At 45.7% G+C, this 13237-nt stretch overlaps 1 protein-coding gene across 4 annotated transcripts in view; it reads right to left on the bottom strand.

The window, feature by feature from the left end:
- Window positions 1–3508: 3508 nt before the first annotated feature.
- The window catches only part of rflna (refilin A), a 13276-nt gene continuing 3547 nt past the window's right edge, over window positions 3509–13237 (bottom strand). For 3 of the 4 annotated variants that reach the window (XM_048611405.1, XM_048611404.1, XM_048611406.1), the window contains exons 3-4: window positions 5462–5571; window positions 3509–3992 (exon numbers count right to left, since the gene is read on the bottom strand). In XM_048611405.1, coding sequence (XP_048467362.1) covers window positions 3659–3992; window positions 5462–5571 — 444 coding nt within the window. In that variant the 3' untranslated portion in view covers window positions 3509–3658. Of the gene's footprint in view, window positions 3993–5461; window positions 5572–11903; window positions 11935–13237 lie in introns of those variants that run through there. The other variant, XM_048611407.1, reaches the window with a different exon arrangement.

Below are 13237 nucleotides of genomic sequence, written 5' to 3'. Positions count from 1 at the left end.
AGGGTGTCAGAGAGAGAGATGTTGGGCGAGGGTGTCAGAGAGAGAGAGATTGGGCGAGCGTGTCAGAGAGAGAGATGTTGGGCGAGCGTGTCAGAGAGAGAGATGTTGGGCGAGCGTGTCAGAGAGAGAGAGAATGGGCGAACGTGTCAGAGAGAGAGAGAATGGGCGAGGGTGTCAGAGAGAGAGGGAAATTGGGCGAGGGTGTCAGAGAGAGAGACAGAGATCGGGCGATTCTGTCAGAGAGAGACACAGACAGTGAGAGTGTGTGCGATGAGTAATTTCTGAAACAGGAAGACCAGGACATTTGAGAGACATGGGGAAGGAGATGGTGAGAGAACAGAGATGTTTTGTTAATTTTCTGAGCTGCTTTGTATAATGTCCAGGTTCAGAATTGGCCAAGCTCGGTTTTTCCACATGGATTAGTTTAAAGAGCTGTGATTTTCTGATTTAAACTTTCAATAATATTATCTCTGGAAAAGAAAGGTTCTGAAATAACAACAGCTTTACATCTTTGTGCTTCTGACACAGGAGTGTGTCCCTCAATGATCGCTCTCTCTGACCCGCTCTCTATTCTGCTTCCTCCCAGAATCCAAATACAGTCTTCCTCTTCACCAGCCTCTGGATTCAACAAATCATACTGGCATGGTGGCTCAGTGGTTAGCACTGCTGCCTCACAGCGCCAGGGGCCCGGGTTCAATTCCACCCTCGGGTGACTGTCTGTGTGGAGTTTGCACGTTCTCCCCGTGTCGTGTGGGTTTCCTCCGGGTGCTCCGGTTTCCTCCCACAGTCCAAAGATGTGCAGGCTAGGTGGATTGGCCATGCTAAATTGCCCCATAGTGTTCAGGGATGTGTAGCTTAGGTGGGTTACAGGGGGGATGGGTCTGGGTGCAATGCTCTGAGGGTCAGTGTGGACTTGTTGGGCTGAAGGGCCTGTTTCCACACTGTGCAGGGATTCTATAAAAAAAACTACCCTGCCATTTCCATTGTCTCTCGTGTGATACCCAAACACATCTTTCCCTCTGCATGCCTTACAGCATCTCGAAAGGAGTGTTCCTTCCAAAGCACCTGGTCCACTCTTTAATCACCATTAAACCTACCCCGTTCTCAAGGCACCTTTACATGGCAGCTCAGGAGATGTAAAACTTACCCTTTTAACTCTACCTGACATTGTCTAAGCTCCCATCACTCCTTTCAAGTGAAATATTTACATTCTTCTTTCAATATGGTACATTACACTCCGTGCTCGCAGCACATGCAGACCGGACACAATGCAGACCTAAACACCGATGAGGTGACAACTTTACAGATGACCTCTGTTCACTCTGCAAGCATGACCCCAAGCTTCCAGTCACTCGCATTTTCATTCCCCACCTAATCTTTAAACTGGGCCCTTTGCAGCCATTTCAACTCAACACTGAATTTAACTATTCCAGATCAGGTGCTGCTAAATGAGGTGTCCTTTCCCCAGACGAACTACATGTGACTCCAAACCTGCAGCAACATGGCTGACTCCTACCTTCCAGTGAAACAGCTGAAGCTCCAATGATAATCCTCCCTACAGTGTCCATCACAGCCTCTCGGGATGGTCAGTCTGACCTGCCCACAGCCTGGGGACAACATTCCACTGAATCCTGGTGCTGGGAGGCAGCAGCAAAATCCAGGTGGATATTTTGGGAATAAAGAACAAGTAAAAGTAACAAAATCCTCTCTGTGATGTTTGGACATGTAACCCATTCAAAGTTAGAATGAAATATTAAAGAGAAAAACAAACAAACAGCCAGTTACTGAACATTTATTGTCAAACTGACTTTATAAAACAGACATCATGACAGTGAGATTAACAGAAAGTTTAAAACCCATTCTGGGGAAACCGCCCTCCAACTTTAATGAAACCATCCCTCTCATTGGTTTAATGATGAGACAAAGACGTTAATTGACAAAGTGACCAGTGAGAAACCCAAATTCTGTTTCTGATATAATTCCAACTTCTTCCCCAAATATTGAAACTCCTTTACGTAGAATTTTTAATTGATTCATACATGTATTTTTCTTTTTAATGATTCAATGATCTCGTTCTCAATGTTTCGTTATAAAATGGTTCAAACTTTCAGAAACTTGGGCCTGTGTGTTTGGCCGATATGTGGATCGATCACTGCTGCCAGTTTGGATTTTATTGAATAATTTGGATATTTGAAACTTCACTTTCTGCCATCTTACTCCCAAGGACAGCTGTTACCAAGAGTCCAACACATTCTCATCCCAACCTCACATCTTGTTCCCTGATAGCTGACCCTAACCCTCAACCCCGACCCATCCCAGCTGACCCTAACACACAATCCACAGCTTCCTATCATCACCCCCAACACCCATCCCCAAATACCCCCAAAGCCCATCACCCCAAATCCCCCCAACACCCACTCCCTGATAGAGGTCAGCACCCCCCAAAGCCGACCCCCCATCACCCCAAATCCCCCCAACACCCACTCCCTCACAGAGCCCAGCACCCCCAAAATCACCCAAAACCTATCAGCCCCCAACACCCCATCCAACAATCCCTTGACACCCACCCCCCAACATTTACCCCAACCCCCACAAACCAAGACTCCCGACGACCAACCCTGACATATCTGAGTCCACTGTTTCTTGAACATTGAGCCTCCCTGTTCTCCCTGTGTCCCAATTCTGTGACTGAACCCAAGACTGGGTGGGTGGGGGAGGGGTTTGTCACTGTGAGGGTAGCAGCTCCTCTCATCTGAGAATACTGGGGTTTCCCCTTGTTCTCCCCAGCCCTGCCCTATTCCGGTGCTGGTTTTACCCCTTCACTCCTAATTCCTCAGACCCCAGATCAAATCGGAGTTTATTCCATTATCAGTTCTGTGTGTGGTGGAGTTTAGAGAATTGGTCATGGGGACATGTTAAAGGTCATTGGGTGGGTCAGGAGTGACTCAATTACCAGGATCTTATTGCAAGTCATTGTGATTGTTTCTGTCGTTGATGGTTTTCTCGCTAAATGTGATTCCTCACCTGGTCCCTCTGAGGAACACAGACACCAAGTGACCTGTCCCATCTCCCATATCAGACCCACACATTTCAGTACAAATGGTCCAGACAACTAGCTTAGCTTAAACACCCAGCTTTACCCAGTGACCAGTTTAACCCAACTGACTAATCCTAATTGCTTGATCTGTCTGGGATCAGTGCTCCATGCTGGTTAGTCAGTGGCTGTTTTTGGGACATTGCTCCTTGTTGGATGGTCTCAGATAATTGAACACCAGCCTTTTGGCCCATTGTCACTGACAATTCCCAATCCCTCGGCTAACACAGCCTCAGCACTAGCCCCGAGATTAACTCGAGTATCTGTGTTTCTCTCACTGACCCCTGGTAAACAATCAGCTCAAACAAGCTGGAAGCACTGACTTGTTGACCCAATCAGATCCACCCGCTAACCAATCAGAACTGCTCTTGTGTTATTTTGATCCAATGAGAAGAGGTTTTTTCCCTTGTGATGTTTCTGAACAATGAATTATTTTATTAAACTGTAATAAGACCCTTGGAGTAAGCGGTATTAATTATACAAGACATACAGGTTAATAAGAGCCTGAGCGAGGGATTGTGATGCTCCATCAGATGAGGCTATTGGAATCTGCCAGGTCAGAGGTCACAGGTCCTCCATGTAGATGAAGCAAGGTTTGACCATCTCAATGGTTTGTAGCCAAACACTGGATGTGAAACGTCTGTTGCTCCGCCCAGGATTGTAGCTCAGTGTGGTCCTGAAAATGTTCTTTGCATGTTTCGGGAAAATGATGGTTGTGCTCTCAAATCGAAGAGGTTTCTGCTGAGGCTCGAACCAAAGCTGTGATTTATAATTCCTCCAAGTGCAGTTGGGAGCGGTGATGATGGTTTCGGTGTAGGAGGTGATGGTTGGAACGGTTTCATAATAGACACAGTCCCGGTAGTGTTTCTCGGAGTCATTCTTCACAACAGAGTGACAGCTGTAACCACGACAACCCAAAAGTTAACCTGCTCCCTCAGTGCCAGCCATCTTCCTGCAAACTCCCAGCACCCAGGCACTAACCTCATCACAACTGTGCAGGCTGCCTCTACCCAACCTGTCCCCACACTTTAATGGAAAATACAACGAGAGGCCAAACAAAGCATAAGACCATGAGATATCAGAGTAAAATGAGGCCATTCAGCCCATTGAGTCTGCTCCACCATTCCATTGCGGCTAGTTTACATCTAGTTACATCTGGCCACAAGCGGAGTTGTAATCCCTTGAGCTTTATAACAAAGTTATAAAGTGATTTGTTCAAAGTTTTCAAGAAGTTTTGGTCAATTTTGTTAGAATTTGATAAAATGCTATAAAACAAGCCAATCAGCAAAGAGACAACCCATGGAATACAAGAGAGAGTGACAAGTAACCGAGAGTGAGGGGTATTTGTGATATTTTCACATTCTGAGTCACTCTGCTGTCATATATTAACTCCTCCTGCATCTAATCCTTACAAGATAGGAGCTGAAGTAGACCATTCAGCCCATCGAGTCCATTCTGCCATTCAGTGAGATCATGGCTGGTCTGATAATCGTCAGCTCCACTTTCCCACTCTTTCCCCATAACCCTCAATCCTCTTACTGATTAACAATCCATCTCCCTCAGCCTTGAAGATACTTAATGACCCAGCCTCGATAGCCCTCTGAAATTCCTCCTCATCTCTGTTCTAAATGACCTTTTACTCTGAGGTGATGCCGTCTGGTTCTTCACTCTCCCACAAGGGGAAAACAACGTTTCTGCATCTACCGTGTCAAGTCCCCAAAGAACTTTGTATGTTTCAATAAGGTCACCACTCATTGTCCTAAACAGGCCCAATCTACTCAACCTCTCCTCATACGTTAGTCCCTTCAGATCAGGGATCAATCCAGTGAACACTCTCTGGATTGTCTCCAATTCCGAGATATCTTTCCTTAGGTGAAGAGACCAAACTCTTAACGGTATTCCAGTCGTGATCAGACTAGTTAGTGCCTTTTTCCTTTTTAGCAAAACCTTCCTATTTTTATATTCCATTCCCTTTGAAATAAAGGCCAACATTCCATTTGTCTTCCCTATTCCCTGCTGAAGTTGGATCTAGTTTTTTGTGGATGAGGACATCCAAATCATTTCTGCAGTCTTTCCCTATTTAAGTAATTCAGCCCCTCTGTTCTTCCTGACAAAGTGCAGAACCTCGCATTTCCTCCCACACTAATCCCACTCCCTTTAATACCCCACACAGTCTAATCCCATTCTCCCCCTCACTCCCCGCTCCCTTTAATATCCCACCCAGTCCAATCCCACTCTGCCCCTCACTCCCTGCACCCTTTAATATCCCACCCAGTCTTTTCCCACTCTCCCCCTCACTCCCCGCTCCCTTTAATATCCCACCCAGTCTAATCCCACTCCCTCTCACCAGATTTTGACAATCCTTACCGGATCTCCTGTGCTGATTCGCAGTTGACCTCGATTCTCTCACCGAAGGACACGGGCTGCATTCTGCGCCTCGGATCAATTAGGGGTGAGGTCAGGGTGATGTATGGAATCTGAAAACAAACAGAATCTATTTGCTCCGAACGGTGAAATCACCTACAAACGTCAACCCCACCCCGCACCAGGTTATTCCGGCCCGAGCTCTCAGCTTGACAAATCCAGCAACCCAAGGAATCTCCTGATGTCCTGTCATGGCCACTGGTGCAATTTAAATTCAATTTTAAAAATCTGGAGTTAAGAGTCTAATGATGATAACGATGATAAATCCATTGCCAGGAAAAACCCACCTGGTTCATTCATGTCCTTTAGGGAAGGAAACTGCCATCCTTACCTGGTCTGTCTTACATGTGACTCCAAAGTGGTTGACTCTAATTGCTCTATGGATAACTGGCCAGTCTCGCTGTCTTCCCGTAATTATATTTTTAAAAAGGACTGGAATGTGAGTGAGACATAAAAATAATGGAAGAGGGGAAACATGTCCAGTGATTAGAATCGGAGTCAAAAGCCAACTAGAATATAGTTACTTTGCTTCAATGGGAAAGGAATCGCAAATTTACTTGGAAAATAAGCATCGAAAAATAGAATCAGCAGTTTCTGTCAAATTGCTGTAATTGGTGATGCCAATGAACAAAGTCATAAAAATAATAAAACAAGTGGGAGGCTCAATTTCCACAGGGATAACGTTAATCATTCAGTAAACTAGGACCAACTTGTATCAAGTCTTGGTCAGGCAATACACAAAGTCTGCTCATTGATTTATAGAAAAGATGTAGAGACACTGGAGAAGGTGCAGAAAAAAGCATCAGCCAAACGATGCCCAAACAAAAAGCTTATCACAATGTGGGAAAGATTAAACAGGGTGGTGGATATTTCTCTCAGAAAGAGATCCAGAAACACACTGTAGTTAGAAATGTAAACTGTAAATTAATACACGGCTTCTTTGAGCCATCAAGTTTAGAGAGCGTTGGGAGTGAGTTATAAAATTCCCCATGACATTCCCATTATCCTGATGCAGTGGTTCCTACCTTATCAGGGAATATTGCTGTGGAGTTGTTTATAGACGGAATTGTTTGGTGCTCCGTTGAGTTTGATCCAGTCGGAACCATCGCATCCGACAGTCATTCCACTGGGAAATGACCGACTCACTCCTGAGAAATGGATCAGGATCTGACAGGGAATTCTCCCCTTCTAGTCACTGTGTGATCTGTGCACAAATCAGATTCTCTTTGGGAGACTGAGTGGAGCCACTGTGTAAGAGACTCAAGATGGAGAGAGTGAGAGCCACAGGGGGAGATAAATAAAGACAGAATGGGAAAAGAGTGAGGGAGAATAGAGAGAGGGTGATGGGGGAATAAAGAAGGAAGGAAATACAGGAAGAGTGTGAATGAGGAGATGATGAAAGAATCAGAGAGAGGATGGAGTGAGTGATAGGATGGAGAGTGAGAGGGAGAGCATGGGATAAGCTGCATTTCCTCTGAGAACTGGCCAGTCTTTGACATTTATAAAGGAGAACAATTCATCATCAGGCCTGGGAGAATTCAAATTAAAACCAAGGGAATTTCCTCATTAATTCAAGCTGGCTCCAGTTACAACTTTAACTTTCCAGTTGTCTTTCCAGTTTTTTTTCCAGACATTAACGTGATTGCTAATGTTTCTGTTGTTGCAGAATATTCTGTTTTTACAGTCTGACCTCTCTTTTTGTCCTAAATCAGTAAATTGAGGGATTGACAGTGACTAAAGCTATCCCAATTTTGAAACATCAGCATTCTTTCCCATTACTTTTGTTACAAAGAAAAATCTCTCAGAAATCTAATTGTCCCATTTGAGATTGCATTTCAGGAGGCTCCTCTGATAAACAACACAAGATTCTGATGTGACATCACTGGAATTTGTTGTCACAATGAGCAACAGAAACTCAGCATAAACTTCCAATTGGTTCCAGGTAACTTCCTGGCAAACTTCACATTATTTCCCCTCACAGGAAATCAAGCCCCACTGTTCCTGAGTTGTCAGAAAAGTTAAAGCTTTTATAAAGTACACCAAATTCCCCGATTTCCCTCTTTTTGACCCAGGTTGACAGAAAGCACAGACTAGGTTTCTATACTTAGTGAGAATTACTATTTTTTTACAACTAAATAAATTCTAGCTACAGATAAACGATTGAATTGTCAGCATAGAACTCTACTAGTTAAATCTTTAACCCCCTTATAAAACTCCCTTCACTCATGCATACAGATACAAAATGAATGGGTGTTATGGACAGAGGGAAGGACCGAGAATGGTCTCTGTCCCAGGGGTTTGCTGAGATGATCCTTTAAGTTTATCACGGCCTGCTGTTCTTCAATCTTCCTTCTCCAGGTACTTTTACTTGCTTAGAGAAAGCACAGAGTAACTGGTACTCAATCTATAAAGTCCCTGACAGCTTACACAACTGATGAGGTGAAATATATTGGCTGTCATTAGGCTTGTGGTATTTGTTACTGCAGAAGAAAGGACAACACCTTCATTTCTAGAAGTCCTATGGCTTCTGATTAAATATTCACACCCACAAGCTGTTCGACTACATGGGAGCCAATCACATTGTTGTTGAGAGGCAGAGGCCCTTTGACATCAATAACTGGTCACCTTCCACAGACCAATCAGCTACTTGTTGCCAGCTGAATTTCCCTTTCTACATGGTCCCTGACTCCAGCCCGTCTGTAGCCTTTCCACCCACTGCTTGAAGAAGCAGCAGTGTAAACAGCACTTATAATGAGAGTCAGGTAAGCTGGTTATAAAAAATGCAGCAATCCCTTCAATAGTTCTTGGTTTTGAAAACAGCGCTTTTCCAATTTTATTCCACAATCAAAAACAGCAGAGATTTAAAAGGATACAGTCTTCACATCATATTTACATTTATGCTGCATGAACCAATTAATAAGGTCAGGATTACAGCAAAAGATGTTCAATAATCTTGTTCAGCTCTCAGCCAGTCTGATCCACACTGCTGTGATCTCCACGCCAGGTAGGGCGAGGAAACAGATACCGAATCCCACCCAGATAGAAGGGTAATCAGTCTGATCTATACCACCCATTGAGCCAACCTGACCCATTCCCCACCGCGCCCCCCCGCCCCACCCAAAGATTCAGAGCAGCCAGGGCAACTTGCCCCTTTATGTATCTGTAGTGTGAAGCTCTGAGCAGTAATGGGAGAGGATCCCATTTTTCTTTTCATCTCATAGTTGCTCAGGAATCTCTCCTGCTCTTACCACCTGCCTTTGGCCTGTGTTGGAAGTATTTTCAATTTTAGACTCAGCCAGCCCTGGTTATGAACAACAAGGTGCAGGGCTGGATGAACACAGCAGGCCAAGCAGCATCATAGGAGCAGAGAGGCTGACGTTTCGGGCCTAGACCCTTCATCAGAAAAGGGGGAGGGGAAGGGGGTTCCGAAATAAATAGGGAGAGAGTGGGAGGCGGATAGAAGATGGATAGAGGAGAGGATAGGTGGAGAGGAAACAAACAGGTTGAAGAGGCGGGGATGGAGCCAGTAAAGGTGAGTGTAGGTAGGGAGTTAGGAAGGGGATAGGTCAGTCCAGGGAGGACGGACAGTCAAGGGGGCGGGATGAGGTTGAACCAGTTGATGAGAAACATTGCCCACTGCATGAAAGCATTAAAAAGACAAGGCCATTTGCAAAGAAAATAGCTCCATCAAAAACATCAAAGCGAGGGGGAGCCATCACTCTCTGCAATAAACAGTAAGAGGTAGCTGGAGCCCAAATCCTGGAGTGGGACATGAACCCAAAGCTTCTGGTTCAGAGGTAGGGGCACTACCCGCTGCTGTGTACGAGCTCCAGTGCACACTTGCACTCAACACTGGCTGTCTGCATTACTGCTGAAACACTACAGCCTGATGCAGTTTTGTGGCCAGGTCACAATAACTCACATCGAGCAAGCTTGTTGGAGGAACAGTGTGGGACATTACTGATCTGTGTGTGCTGCAGGAACCAGCATCACCAAAAACAGGCACACGGAGGAATTGGGAACAGAAGGGTTCACAGATCAAGGAGCTATGCCCATGGTACAACCTCATGTTGATGTTAATGCTGGCCCCATGGACACACGCTGATTTCACAGTCTCCTTTATAATGCCAACAAACTGCACACGTCTCTCTAACTGGATCCGATTCTGCTGCTCTCCCTCATCTCGTTTGGGAAAGGATCTTCAGATTAAATGCCCTTTAGTAAATCCTGATGTGTAACAGTTGCTCAGAAACCTCAGAATAACCCATAATCCCCAACAATGAAAACAACATAGAATCAACATCAAGCACAAAATGGGAAACTAAAGTGGAATGGGGTCTGTCACATGACAATGTGTAGGGGAGGGGTTTAATGAGTTAAAGCTGAGGCATGTGACCATCAGACACATACCCACCTTATACTTTGCCCATTGGGCAATATTGGGACAAATGTGGCTTCACCAGAAATGTATTGGAATGGGCCTCCCGCTGTGTTCTCAGGGAACACTATGATTGGAAGTTCCTGGTGGCCATGTGGCTTCTGAGGTTTTGGAATTGCCTGCCGCATGAGGGGGAGGTGGCAGCTGTCATCTTCCGAATCACCTTCCTCCAGCACTCCTTGTGGGTCAAGGGGGGCAGGAATGTTCCTCAATCCAGAACTGTCAGGCAAGTCTCCAGCCCCAACCCCTCTTTCCATCCTTCCTTTCCCAGCCCAGGATCACACCTCCACCCCATCATAACCGCCCTCACTCTCTCTGCCTGCTTGTTCATGCTGGTTTGTTTGATCAGGTTTTCTCTGTGAGAACTGATGCTATTTATACGCAGACAAGAACTTTTCCCATCTCCCCACCTTACTACTTTGTTGGCAGTTCTCAATATTGTTAAGAGTTCACTCTAACTATAGAATGACATCCACACTGCTCAGGAAAGCCAGCTCTCAATGAATAGCCGGCTGTGTTTCCAAACCAACCTGAGGAAAGTTTTGCTATTGAATGTACAGGTCAGAGGTCAGAGACAGTGAAGAGATTTCCTGGGATCTATCTGGATCTCTCTCACCAAGTGAATGAGAGACTGAATCTCCAGGATTGAGTTCAACACCAATGCACTAACTCCACCAAGCACCAACAATTATCATCATCAACACTTCAATCCCTGCCGTTGCCCAACAAAACCAGAAACCATCAACTCTCACTTGTCCAGATTCCATGATAGTATCAGACATCCAACCATAGAAAGTACACACTGCTGTGACTGAGTGTCAGTGGTGGAGGGAGTGGATGTTTGTGGATGTGGTGCCAATCAAGCGGGGTCTGCTTTGTCCTGGATGGTGTTAAGCTTCTTGAGTGTTGTTGGGGCTGCACTCATCCAGGCAAGTGGGGAGTATTCCATCACACTCCAGACTTGTGCCTTGTAGATGGTGGGACAGGTTTTGGGGAGTCAGGAGGTGAGTTACTCACTGCAGTATTTTTAAAAATTCCTTCACAGGATGTAGGCATTGCCAGGTAGGCAGCATTTATTGCTCATCCCTAATTGTCAACCACATTGCTGTGGATCTGGAGTCACTTGTAAGCCAGACCAGGTAAGGATGGCAGTTTCCCTTCCTAAAGGATATTAGTGAACCAGATGGGTTTTCCCAACAATCAACAATGGATTCACGGTCATCATTAAACTCTTAATTCCACATTTTTATTGATTTCAAAATTCCACCATCTGTCATGGCAGGATTCAAACTGGGGTCCCTAGAACATTACCTGGGTCTCTGGATTAACAGTCCAGCAATAATACCACTAGATCATTACCTCCCACTAGTATTTCTAGCTTCAGACCTGCTCTTGTAGACACGGTATTCATGTGGTAAGTCCAGTTGAGTTTCTGGTCAATGGTAACCCCAAGGATGTTGATAGTGGGGGATTCAGTGATGGTAACACCATTGAATGTCAAGGGACAGTGGTTAGATTCTCTCTCATTGGTGATGGTCATAGCCTGGCATCTGTGTGGCACGAATGTCACTTGCCACTTGTCAGCCCAAGCCTGGATATTGTCCAGATCTTGCTGTATTTCAACATGGATTGCTTTAGTTTCTAACGAATCACAAATGGAGCTGAACTTTGTGTAATCACCTGACCTTATTGATGGGAGGGAAGGTCAATGATGAAGCAGCTGAAGATGGTTGGGTATAGGACACTACCCTGAGGAACTCCTGCAGAGATGTCCTGGAGCTGGGATGATTGACCTCCCACAACCACAACCATCTTCCTATGTGCCAGGTATGACTCCAACCACTGGAGAGTTTGCCCCCTGACACCCATTGATTCCAGTTTTGCCAGGGCTCCTTGATGCCACACTCGGTCAAATGCAGCCTTGATATCAAGGGCTGTCATTCTCACCTCATCTCTGCAATTCAGCTCTTTTCCACATGTTTGAACCAAGGCTGGAATGAGATCAGGAGCTGAGTGACCCTGGCGGAACCCAAACTGGGCATCACCGAGCAGGTTATTGCTGAGCAGGTGCTGCTTGATAGCACTGTTGATGATACCTTCCCTTTGCAGTATCCAGTGTCTCCAACTGCTTCTTGATATCACGTGGAGTGAACTGAATTGGCTGAAGACTGGTATCTGTGATGCTGGGGACCACTGGAGGAGGCCGAGATGGATCATCCATTCGGTACTTCTGGCCGAGGATTGCTGCGAATGCTTCAGCCTTATCTTTTGCACTGATGTGCTGGGCCCTTCCATCATTGAGGATGGAGATATTTGTGGAGCCTCCTCCTCCAGTGAGTTGTTTAATTATCCACCACCATTTACGACTGGATGTGGCAGGACTGCAGAGCTTAGATCTGATCATAAGAACATAATAAAGAAGAGCAGAAATTTGGCCATTCAGCCCATCGAGTCTACTCTGCCATTCAATCATGGCTGATAAGTTCCCCTGTTAGTTTTGGGATCGCTAAGCTCTGTCTTTGCCTTGCTGCTTATGTTTAGTATGTAAGTAGCCCTGTCTTGTAGGTGCGCATCATTTTTAGGGATGCCTGGTGCTGTTCCTGGCATACCCTCATGGACCTTTCATTGACTCCCTCAGCATTGAAAATCCCATGCAGCCTGATCCCACTCTCCCACCCCTCCCACATTTAAACAATCTCTCATTGTTAATTCTCAAATCATCAAACACACCTTTCCGTGGCGAGGTGAACAATAAACCTGACCAGATGTCACCATGGAGACCAGTCAGTGCTGACCCCGTGTGATTACACTGAGACTGGGCTTCTCTCACTCTCTTAGTTAATACCATGTCACCAATCAGCTGGTGTCTGCAGAAACCTGCTTAAGCAACAGTATGACTGGTTCTAACCCAAATGGAAAATGGGGAGACACTCTCAGAGTCAGAACTGATATTTATCCATGCTTGTTCCTGGAATTCAACTGGCTTTACCTGAACATTAACCAGCCCTATCCCTGCGCTTTAACCAGCCCTAACCCTGCAGTATAACCAGTCCTATCCCTGCGGTATTACCAGCCCTAACCCTGCGGTATAACCAACCCTATCCCTGCGGTATAACCAGCCCTAACCCTGCGGTATAACCAGTCTATCCCTGCGGTATAACCAGTCCTAACCCTGCGGTATTACCAGCCCTATCCCTGCAGTATTACCAGCCCTATCCCTGCGGTATAACAAGCCCTATCCCTGCGGTATTACCAGCCCTATCCCTGCGGTATAACAAGCC

This window comes from Rhincodon typus, chromosome 24 (genome assembly GCF_021869965.1).
Source record: "Rhincodon typus isolate 14 chromosome 24, sRhiTyp1.1, whole genome shotgun sequence".
Taxonomy (NCBI): domain Eukaryota; kingdom Metazoa; phylum Chordata; class Chondrichthyes; order Orectolobiformes; family Rhincodontidae; genus Rhincodon; species Rhincodon typus.
This window is presented reverse-complemented; position numbering and strand designations above follow the sequence as displayed.